This window comes from Lithobates pipiens, unplaced genomic scaffold (assembly GCF_037356315.1).
Source record: "Lithobates pipiens isolate NorthernLeopardFrog02 unplaced genomic scaffold, aLitPip1_a1.2 Scaffold_3, whole genome shotgun sequence".
Taxonomy (NCBI): Eukaryota; Metazoa; Chordata; class Amphibia; order Anura; family Ranidae; genus Lithobates; species Lithobates pipiens.
The window spans coordinates 183,912,291-183,924,684 of record NW_027507790.1 but is presented as its reverse complement, the minus strand read 5'-3'; the positions used below and the strand labels follow the sequence as shown (position 1 = coordinate 183,924,684).

At 43.2% G+C, this 12,394-nt stretch overlaps 1 protein-coding gene across 2 annotated transcripts in view; it reads left to right on the top strand.

The window, feature by feature from the left end:
- Nucleotides 1-12,394, top strand: part of DMGDH (dimethylglycine dehydrogenase) — a 92,829-nt gene that overhangs the window by 29,964 nt on the left and 50,471 nt on the right. For both annotated transcript variants that reach the window (XM_077462597.1, XM_077462596.1), the window contains exon 5: nucleotides 3,112-3,316. In XM_077462597.1, the coding sequence (XP_077318723.1) occupies nucleotides 3,112-3,316 (205 nt within the window). The remainder of the gene's footprint in view (nucleotides 1-3,111; nucleotides 3,317-12,394) is intronic.

The following is a 12,394-nucleotide window of genomic DNA, read 5'->3' as shown; positions in this document are numbered from 1 at the left end:
GCTACAAAACTGAGGTGCCTCCCATATGGGAGGGGTTATGTAGGGGAGGAATTCTCCTTAATTGTGGGTTAACCAGTGTCCAATCACCAGATGTGCCTATATAACCCACTATGTAATGAAACTCCTGTGTCCCATGATGTACTTTCAAGAAAAGGATTTTACAGGTAAGCTGTATATAAAAATCCTATTTTTAAATGGTTCTTTTAAACATACTCAGTGCTGCTTATTCTTAATTGAAGGGTGGGTATATGCTCAGGTACATTTGTGCTCATAAGTTTACATACCCTGGCAGAATTTATGATTTCTTGGACATTTTTCAGAGAATGAATGATAACACAAAAACGTTTCTTTCACTCATGGTTAGAGTTTGTCTGAAGCCACTTAGTATCAAACAGCTGTGTTTACTCTTTTTAAATCATAATGACAGCAGCAACTACCCAAATGACGCTGATCAAAAGTTTACATACCTTAGTTCTTAATACTGTGTATTGCCCCCTTTTACATCAATGACAGCTTGAAGACTTTTGTGGTATTTGTGGATGAGGCTCTTTATCTTCTAGGCTCTTTAAAGGTGCCCATTCCTCTTGGCATAAAGCCCCCAGTTCCTGTAAATTATTGGGCTGTCTTGCATGAACTGCATGTTTGAGATCTCCCCAGAGTGGCTCAAAGATATTGAGGTCAGGAGACTGAGATGGCCACTCCAGAACCTTCACTTTATTCTGCTGTAGCCAATGACAGGTCAACTTGGCCTTGTGTTTTGGATCATTGTCATGTTGGATTGTCCAAGTATGTCCCATGCGCAGCTTCCTGGCTGATGAATGCAAATGTTCCTCCAGTATTTTTTTTATAAAATATTGCATTCATCTTGCAATCAATTTTGATCAAATTTCCTTTGCCTTTGTAGGCACACATTTGCACACATATCCCCAAAACATCAGCAATCCACCTCCGTGTTTCACAGTAGGAATGGTGCACCTTTCATCATAGGCCTTGTTGACTCCTCCCCAAATGTAACGTTTATGGTTGTGGCCAAAAAGATAAATTTTGGTCTTATCACTCCAAAGTACTTTGTGCCAGAAGGTTTGAAGCTTGTCTCTGTGCTGTTTGGTGTATTGTAAGTGGGTTACTTTGTGGCATTTGTGTAGTAATGGCTTTGTTCTGGCGACTCGACCATGCAGCCCATCTTTCTTCAAGTGCCTACTTATTGTGCATCTTGAAACAGCCACACCACATGTTTTCAGGGAGTCCTGTATTTCACCTGAAGTTATTTGTTGGTTTTTCTTTGCACCCCTAACAATTTTCCTGGCTAAAAAGTTTAGTTGGTCTATCTGACCGTGGTTTGGTTTCAACAGAACCCCTCATTTTCCACTTTTTAATTAGAGTTTGAACACTGCTGATTGGCATTCTCAATTACTTGGACATCTTTTTATATCCCTTTCCTGTTTTATACAGTTCAACTACCTTTTACTGCAGATCCTTTGACAATTCTTTTGCTTTCCCCATGACTCCGAATCCAGAAACGTCAGTGCAGCACTGGATGAAAGATGCAAGGGTCTGTCAGAAGTCCAGAAACTCACTGACCTTCTATACGCACACACACTAATTACAAACAAACAGATCTCAGGTGAGGAAGGTTACCTTTAATAGCCATTCAAACCCCTTTGTGTCAACTTTTGTGCATGTTATAAGGCCAAAATCACCAGGGTATGTAAACTTTTGATCAGGGTCATTTGGGTAGTTTCTGCTGTCATTATAATTTAAAAAGAGTAAACACATTTGATTGATAATAAATGGCTTAGGCCAAACACTAACCATGAGTGAAAGAAAAGTTTTTGTGTTATCATTCATATTCTCTAAAAAATGGCCTAGAAATCATAAATTCTGGCAGGATATGTAAACTTATGAGCACTCCTATATTCAGTACTGCTGCCCACATTAATAAGAAACTGGTCATTTTTAGTTTATTGGCCTTTTTATTAATTATGTAAAGATATTCATGCAAATAGTATCTAGTGGCATTCAATTGGATGTGTTCTATAATCGAATAGACATTTCAAAGCTTATACAATTCACTTTATCTAATTCTTAATCCAATCCTCTTTTGTGCTTACGAACTGATGACGTAGCTTGGATGAGCTACAAAACATCATCAACATTACAGAATAAGTCCAGTTGAATGTGACTGACTACTATTGGATATACCATAACCTGGATAAGTGGGAAACTTCACAGAAATACAAAGAATTTTTCTGAGATGACAATTGGCAAAAAAATTGTAGAAGCATAAATGTTTCTGTTGGACGATATTATTTTCTAATGATTGCCATAAGGTAATTGAACAATCACAAACTCATTGTTTCCATATTATCTGGCACCTCCAAAGAGCAATAACACCAGTGGATTATCTGGCTACAGGAATCTAAAATCCAGTTGGTTGATATAGCTTAACTGAAGAAGCCCATTCGAAGACAAGAGACTAAACCATGAAAATAAGGTAGAGCCCATTAGAAGACAAGAGACTAAACTATAAGAATAAGGTAGAGACCAGTTTACCATTTTGGATAAACTTAAAGGGGTTGTAAAGGTAAATTTTTTATTTTCTACATAGGTTCCTTTAAGCTATTGCATTGTTGGTTCACTTATGTTTTTCTTCGATTTCCCTTCTAAATGTTTTTTTTTCTTTGTTTTCTTTGTCTGAATTTCTCACTTCCTGTTCCTCCTCAGTAAGCTGTTCAGTAAGCTGTTCTGGCTGACTAACCACCAGCTGGGATGATGGTGAGAAGTTTACTGAGGAGAAACAGGAAGTGAGATATTCAGACAAAGCAAAAAAACATTTAGAAGGGAAATCAAAGGAAAAGGTAAGTGAACCAACAATGCACTAGCTTAAAGGAACCTATGTAGAAAATAAAAAAATTACCTTTACAACCCCTCTAAATTAAAGGAAGCAATAGCTGACTGCTAATGACTGAAATATGATAATGATTTTTTTTGTTGTGTAAATACAGAAAATTGCTTGTTTTTTAATAAGTGCAATTGCAACCCGTAGCTTTTCTTTACTACTGGTTTTTGTTTTGTGCTTCTGTATATATACACCAATGTCTTATACTGTAGGTCCTTGCTGGCCTCTATAACCCGGGAGATGGACATATTGACCCCTATTCCCTCACTATGGCCCTTGCAGCTGGAGCCAGGAAGTATGGTGCCCAATTATATTTTCCAGCACCAGTGACTGCTTTAACACCTCAATCTGACGGTACATGGAATGTGGAAACACCTCATGGAACAATTCATGCCAAAAGGATTGTGAATGCTACAGGTAAATGATATATATCTATATATATATATATATATATATATATATATATATATATATATATATATATATATATATATATATATATATATATAATAACTTGTTTTAATTTGGGAATATATGGGAATATATATATTGTTTTTAAATGCTTTGAAACCTACAAGTTAAAAACTTTCTCCTTCAAATGTATATTCCAACAAGGGCTCCCAGCCTTACAAGAGAAGTATGGGTATTTTTTCCCCCCATTCATATTTACCTGGGTGGATGCAGCATCAGTCTGTTACTGCATCTGTCGTCCCCCCGACTCTACACTGAAAACCAAATGATCGAACACTGCAGATCGATCGGTTCTCACAGCTCTCTGCTCTGCTCTCTCCTCGCTCATACGAGCGCTGAGTTGTGGAGAGGTGGAGCGGGCATCTCAGGCTCTCAGCGGGTTGCTGAAAAGGCTGAGACGGGTGTTAGTCCAGGCACCTGGCAGATCCAGACTCCCATTGTCAGCATGACAAGGTGCCTTGACTGACATTGGTGATGTCAGCAGAAAGCGAACTTCTGTCTGATCTCTGCTGAAAATGGGTCACAGAAGGGCAAAACTAATTTCACTCCTGTGATCTATAGGAGAAGTCCAGCCAAACAATCTGTGGATGGACTTCTCCTTTAATTCCAGATTCTGTTGTTGTCCACTTAAGACTTCTCGGTGTTCCTACTTCTGCATGTTCAAGCTAATCCTGTTACATTTTCTCTAATATAAATAATAAAGTTTACAGGGATGTAAGACCCATCATTATCGCCACAACAAGTTTTCAGAACCAGAAACACAACAGATATCTCACCAGTGGAGTCCCCAAGATATAAGAAACTATCAGGTAGTGTAGCTCTACCAAAAACCTAAATACCAGGTTGGGGTTGACTGAAGGCAAAACCACACTTACCTGTGATAAGTGCGTGATCCTGTGGCAGTAAAATATATTATGATAACAATAATTAAATGTCCAAAATATATATATATATATATATATATATATATATATATATATATATTATATATATATATATATATATATATATATATTTATGGTCCAGAGCCCTCTGACCGATACAGATAAGGATGACAAACAAGGTTAACATAAACTCGCTTACTTGAAATGGACCTGAAAGTGTGCCCTGGTCCGACGTACGGTATACCAAAATAAGGGGGCATACCTTAGATAGAGAAGTGGGTGATAAATGAAATGAATATGAATGGAGTGAAATGAGTACTCTCATGAGGAGTATAATGCTTGAGAAATGCCCTGAAAAAGGGGATGGGTGGGTGGGTATCGCGCACCGGAACCGACGAGGAGGAAAGGCGAACGGGCTGGTTATATACACCACCGGGCTCCTCCCATAATTTCAGGCCACCACACTGGCCTTTCTATTTATGGTCCAGAGCCCTCTGACCGATACAGATAAGGATGACAAACAAGGTTAACATAAACTCGCTTACTTGAAATGGACCTGAAAGTGTGCCCTGGTCCGACGTACGGTATACCAAAATAAGGGGGCAAAACATTCAGGTAGGGGTTGCCTTCTATTGATTCAAGTTTGTTACTGGGTGAGCTCGACAAAGGCCTGGGCCATCTCCACTAGCGGATTGGATATGAAGCGGGCGAAACAGGTGGACCTCCATCTGCCCAACTTCTTGATAATGTGGTCCGGGACCCCTTGGCGGGATGCTGTTGAAGCTGCTCCGATACGGAATGAATGTCCGGAGTAGTGGGTAGGATAGAGGCGAAGGATACCCAGGAGTATCCTGAGATGATCCATAAAGCGGGCAGCGTTCAGAGGCTTAGTGTGAAACGGCAGAAGCAGACTAGTACTTGGTTGATCAGCCAAAAGGGGCAACGAGCGGTGAGAATGGCGATCGGGTACCAGCGGTTGTTGGACTTATAGAAGTGTATGTCCGTACCCGAGCCAAGCTGCTGTGTCTTGGAGACTGCTAAGTATAAGGCGGAATGGTCTTTGTATCGGACCAGGTGGTGCTTGTACAGCATGCGTGCTGTGAGGCTACTACAAGTAAACTCGCTTGGCCGTAAGAAGCCGTAGAAGGCCGGGTGTATGGCTGTTTGTAAATGACACTAATGTGGAGACCGAAAAGGTGCAGTGGCCAGGATATCTGACACATTTCTAAACGTCTCCTGTGATAGGCAGTCGTCTGGTGCCGGCCATCGGCTGGCGCTTCTGGATACCGCACATAACAGCCTGAACGGCGAGGTAAATAAGGAGGGTACGGTAGGGTCCTGGTGGGAGGTGTAATGTTATACACCGGTCAGGTATAGCCGGGTCGCATTAAAGGATAACGCCAACTGCGAGTGGCAGTAGGAAATGAAGGCTATGACTTGCTTGACACGGGACGTCTCTGTGCTGTGATCCGTGATTAAACGATTAAAGGCCCTCCAGGCTGATTGATAGGCCTTGAGGTTATTTGCGGAAAAGGGAGTGATCAATGAGTTGGGTAGCCGCTAGGAGGTGAGGGGCTAATCCAGGGTCAGCTGAGACCAGTCCGGGATAGCTGCTGATGTTGGTCCGGCTCCAGGTACCTGAACGGAAAACGAGACAAGGTTAAAGCGGGAGAGGGCGTCCGCTGCCTGATTGAATTTACCGGGGATAAAGGAACAACGGATGTTGAACTGAAACAACAACAAGAGCTGGACCAGTCGACGTAGAAAGGACATAATCAACAGAGAGGATGCCTTGGCGCAGCCAGGAATTGCCAGTAACTGGGGAGGCCAGGGAGCTGCGAGCCAGAGGTGGCCAAAAACAGCCGCAAGCCCGTGGAGGCCGCTGCGTCGGTCATCACCTGGGGAGAAAGGGAAGACACAGAGGAAATGAACAGGGAGACGCCAATCCCAAACGATAGCAATTCCTCCCGCAAGGCAAGGACTGCTATTGCCGCGGGATCCAGGCTGAGGACTTGCTCTGAATCCTGTGAGAGGGACAGTAAGACCAATAGGCGTGACACAAAGGCGCAACCCTGAGGGATGATGCGCATAGGGAAACTCGACATGCCGTGTAGGGACTGTAGGTGTCTATTGGATGACTAGACAGGGGAATATGCGAGGATATTATATGCCCCTAAAGACGGTAGTTGTGATGGGCGAGCGTCTGCCGTTGGCTATGGGCTGATGCCTCTGGATGCCTCGTAGTGGGGATCTTGCTGTATGGGCCGAATGACAGAAGGCTCTCCGTGCATTTGTAAGGATAAGAAATGCTGAACGCTGGCTAGAAATAGCCTGGGCGTGCTACAGGAAGAAGTCAGTTGCGTGTGTCAACATGATCCTGGTGCGGGACGGGAGTTGAACTCAACTGTCCTAAGGAAGAGACGAGTAGGCAGACAACAGTGAGTGGTTGTGTAAGAAAAGCCACAGGAGACGAGTGGCCGATTGAGTGCTGCTGAAAATGACGTGTAGCCGGTTCGTGTGCCACTGAGAACGTGCTTGCCAACGAATGATTGCAAGAAGTTATGCTAAGTCGCGAGTCTTGGTATGACCAAAAGTGTGTTAAACGTGTGCTTGCGATAAATGCCCGGGAGTTTGTCACTGGAGATGTGTACGTAGTGACTGTGAGCCGTTCATGTTACCGCATGTGCACTGCGAGGACTGCAGGAGTTGTGCTTGAATGTATGTTTTGGACGCGTGCTTGCAAGATGTTACCCAGGATGCGTGCTTGCTATGATTGCAAGATGTTATGCTAGGATGCGTGCCTGCAACTAATGCAAGGAGTTATGCCGGGATTCGTGCTTGCAACGATTGCAAGGAATTATGGTAGGTCACATGGGTAGCCAGGCCGGAAAGACCGAAGTCCATCCAGTCCCACCACAAATCAAATTAAATAAGGTATCACACAAGCCGACACACCCAATTCTACACCCGCAGCTGATCCAGAGGGAGGCAAAAACCCCCAACAGAGCATAGCCCAATTTGCTACAGCAGGGGAAAAAATTCCTTCCTGACCCCTCGAGAGGCAATCGGATTTTTCCCTGGATCAACTATACCTATAAATAAGTACCCCGTAATACAACGTACCTTTAGGAAGGTATCCAGGCTTTCCCCAAAACAATCTATCGCGCAGCCAGAAGTGCCTGCCAACAATGATTGCAACAAGTTGTGCCTGGACACCTGCTTGCAACGATTACAAGAGGTCTATGCTCAAATGCGTGCTTGCCATGATTGCAAGAGAACTATGCTCGAATGCGTGCTTGTAATGAGTGCAAGAGGTCTATGCTCGAATGCGTGCTTGCAATGATCGCCAGAGGTCTAAGCTCGAATGCGTGCTTGCAATGATCGCCAGAGGTCTAAGCTCGAATGCCTGCATGCAACGATTGCAAGAGGTCTATGCTTGAACGCATGCTTGTAATGAGTGTAAGAGGTCTATGCTCGAATGCGTGCTCGTAATGACCGCGAGAGGTTTATGCTCGAATGCGTGCTTGCAGCGATTGCAAGAGGTCTATGCCCGAATGCGTGCTTGTAATGAATGCAAAAGGTCTATGCTCGAATGCGTGCTTGAAATGACCGCGAGAGGTCTATGCTCGAATGCGTGCTTGCAGCGATTGCAAGAGGTCTATGCCCGAATGCGTGCTTGTAATGAATGCAAAAGGTCTATGCTCGAATGCGTGCTTGTAATGACCGCGAGAGGTCTATGCTCGAATGCGTGCTAGCAGCGATTGCAAGAGGTCTATGCCCGAATGCGTGCTTGCAACGATTGCAAGAGGTCTATGCTCGAATGCGTGCTTGTAATGACCGCGAGAGGACTATGCTCGAATGCGTGCTTGCAGCGATTGCAAGAGGTCTATGCCCGAATGCGTGCTTGTAATGAATGAAAAAGGTCTATGCTCGAATGCGTGCTTGCGATGATCGCAAGAGGTCTATGCCCGAATGCGTGCTTGCAACGATTGCAAGAGGTCTATGCTCGAATGCATACTTGCAATGAGTGCCAGAGGTCTATGCTCGAATGTGTGCTTGCGATGACTGCGAGAAGTCTATGCTTGAGTGCGTGCTTGCGATGATCGCAAGAGGTCTATGCTCAAATGTGTGCTTGCGATGATCGCAAGAGGTCTATGCTCGAATGCGTGCTTGCAATGATTGCAAGAGGTCTAAGCTCGAATGCATGCCTGCAATGAGTGCCAGAGGTCTATGCTCGAATGCGTGCTTGTAATGATTGCGATTAGTCTATATCTGGATGCGTGCTTGCCATGATTGCAAGAAGTCTACGCTTGGATGTGCGTTTGCAACGATTGCAAGAAGTCTACGCTTGTATGTGGAGAAAACGGCGAGACCCACCTAAACGAAGCTGAGTTTCCCTTCCGAGGCAACTGATAATGAAATGAGGCCGAGGAGCAAGGCCCCCGGTAGGCGTCCAAACATTGAAGAATCAACTGGACCCAAACCGGGAAGCGGTATGTGACAGTGAAGTGAGAGAACCTGCCATGACAGAGATCCAGATCGCCATGCCACAACTTGCGACCAAGCACGAAATGGATTCTGGAGCATGTACCGAAATGAGGCCATTCCTGGGGCACGCCGAGACGAATTTGGTACACAGATGTGACTATTCGTACCGGAACATGATAGGTGAAATGAAATGAAAACCCATGACAAAGACAAGAATCAGAGGACGAGCCCATGAAGCAAACAGATGAAACCTGTCTTTGGAGCATGTACTGAAATGAGGCGTAGCAGCTGGGCACCCCAGAACGAATCAGTGCATAAAAACGAAATGCGACAGGATTCGAATTGGCGCGTAATAAGTGACAGAAATGATATGCCATGACAGAGACAAGATTCAACGACTGGACTGACGGTTACAACAAAGAATCCGTCTCTGGAGCATGTACTGAAATGAGGCGTAGCAGCTGGGCACACCGGGACGAATCGGTGCATAAATAAACGCAACAGGATTCGAATCGGAGCGTAATAAGTGACAGAAATGATAACCCATGACAGAGACAAGATTCAACGACTGGACTGATGGTAGCAATAAAGAACCCATCTCTGGAGCATGTACTGAAATGAGGCGTAGCAGCTGGGCACACCAGAACGAATCGGTGCATAAAAAATGCGACAGGATTTGAATTGGAGTGTAATAAGTGACAGAAATGATGTCCCATGACAGAGACAGGATTCAACGACTGGACTGTAGGTTACAAAGAATCCGTCTCTGGAGCATGTACCGAAATGAGGCGTAGCAGCTGGGCACACCAGGACGAATCGGTGCATAGAGGAATGCGACAGGATTCGAATTGGGGCGTAATAAGTGACAGAAATGGTATGCCATGACAGAGACGAGAATCAGGGACCGTGCGTGAACCTGCGCGTGATTCAGTCTCTGGAGCATGTACAGAAATGAGGCCGAACCCTGGGGCACTTCAAAGCGAATCGGTGCACCAGAGGTGCGACAAGATTCGCGCCGGAGCGCGACTAGTGACAGAAATGATTTGAAACGGTAGAAATGACTGGGAGTGAAATGATTTGACATGAGAAAAATAAGATACATAGCATAACTGCATGAATGAAGAGACATATATTCGAACTGGAGCAGACAAAGCGAAACGTGCGGACTGCTTGCCTTGTCGTAACAAGCAGTCGGCTGTGAGTCGAACGATTCGACCGATACTAATAGAAATGCTCGGGCAGACGAATGGTTTCGAATGCCGTACCTGCGAATGAATCGCCTGACGTGGCGTAATCGAACGTGTCGAAAAGTGATAACGACTACATCGAAAATAGAAAATAGTGACATGCGTACGAGGGCCACGGTAAACCTTCGATTTAAAAGAAGCGAGCGGGTCGAGAGTACAGGGAATGTTGATGGTACATCGAAATACATAATTGAAAAGGGGATGCCGAAGCCAAACCTGCGACAGCCGGCCCAACGTGAAACGACAAATTCGATGGGTACGACGACACTCCGACGGCGAAACCCACGGACGCTGATGTACGAGAAGACGAGTTGTCAAGACGGAAACGAATAACGCGGGAACTCACGAACAGGCTCACTGCATCTGGTCTGGATAGTCGGCCCTTGATGTCTGACGTATCAGATATCGCGCACCGGAACCGACGAGGAGGAAAGGCGAACGGGCTGGTTATATACACCACCGGGCTCCTCCCATAATTTCAGGCCACCACACTGGCCTTTCTATATATATATATATATATATATATATTTATATATATATTACAGTGTCCAAAAAATAAATAATTAAAATATGAAAAAATATATAAATATAAAAAACAAAGCAATCACAGTCAATGAGTGACAATCCATGAAAAAAGGCAAAAATGAAGGTGAATCTTCAGTGCTCCCCTCCTTCATACACTTACCCCTCTTATGATTGCACTCACCAAAGTGCATCACCTCTGCAGGGGTAACAGCCGTAATATCCTATCCAGAAGGCCATGTTCCCCTTGCCAGGATCTCCCTTTGTTCCGGATGACTGTTAGCCTTCCAACGCTGTTCTCCTCTCAGGGATGGTTAACGGGCATTCACATGAATACGAAAGGATGAGCCTCATATCGTGAATCCATCAAACAGATGAGTTTATTTAATAAAAAATATCATCTAAAAAAGTTGCTCGGAGCTCCAATACTCCAACTCATATACCAAAAATACAGAAACCGCCGCAGTTCCGGCTTAGTTTGGCCCAGTTCGGGGTACAGCATTGGAAGGCTAACAGTCATCACATGCACATTGCACTTTATATTGTACTTTACAGGTAGTGCTGTATTACACATAATTTTCTGTGGTGTTGAGATCATATATATAAATATATATATATATATATATATATATATATATAAGTTTACCCAGTGCGTATATATTTGCACTCACAATATATTTGAACAGCGCCAATTTCCCTTCCTTGAGTATTTCCTATACTACTCAGTTATGGGTAGAGATGTTAGTCCATCTCTAGTGAGGTACTAGTGTACCTTACTAGTAAAGGAATTAACAGCATATTTCATTTCACGCCTCTCCTTTCCTTTGCCACAAGTTGGAAACTAAAGTTTTGGTGTCATTCAGTTGTCATTCATGGTTGTGTAGAATATGAATTTACCTACAAGATCTAGGCAGGAATTATTAGTCTTTTATAAGCGTGGTTAGTAGGGATGCAGCGATACCATTTTTTTTTTTACAAGTACGAATACCAATACTTTTTTTAGTGCTTGCCGATACCAATTACCGATCCCTACCGCAACTGTTTTGTTTACCCTTCAGCTGTCAGCAATGGTACAAAGCATCAAAGAATTATTTACAAATTAAATTATTTATTTTTTTGTGCTTTTTTTAGTGTAAAATTTATAAATATATGTTAATGGTATAAAAATATTAACGAACAAAGCAAACAAAAAAGTTTTAATTATTAATAGTTTATAAAGTAGGAAAATAATTAAATGGAGGTGACAAAACAATTAATTAGGACTAAACAGAGGAACATTTATTAAAAAATAAATGTTTTATTTATTTGACAGGTTGCTTTAAAATGAATTCATGTGCAGATTGAAGTTCCCTTTGATCTGTTGATGAATAAGCTGAAAGATACAAACTAAACCATGTTTCTTTTTATCTTTCTGTTTCAGCAGCTGAGAAATGTTGTTGATAAACATTGCCTGCCTGCTTTTTTTTTGTTTTTTGACCGCTCTAATTGCTGGAACTTTGTTTACACTTCAGCTGTCAACAGTGGAACCCCACTGACAGCTGAATGAGTCATTGGTTGGTAAGGACGCGGCAGCCCCCCCTCCTCAACAACTGATAATTTCCGGCTTTTTATTTTTACATTTTATCTGTCAGTGAGATTCCCCCACTGACAGCTGAAATGTAAAAAAAAAAAAACCCAGCAAAGCCTGAACGTATCAGTTTCGGATATCAGAGTACCGATACTCATGCAAATGCTTAGTATTGGCACTGATACAACCCTAATGGGTAGACTAGGCTCATATTTTGAGAAAGAAAGATTAGTTGAAACCGAGAAAGACTTGGTCATCCAGATTATGATTATCTACCAAGGATGATTGGTTGGAAGGCATACACAGAGAGAAGGAA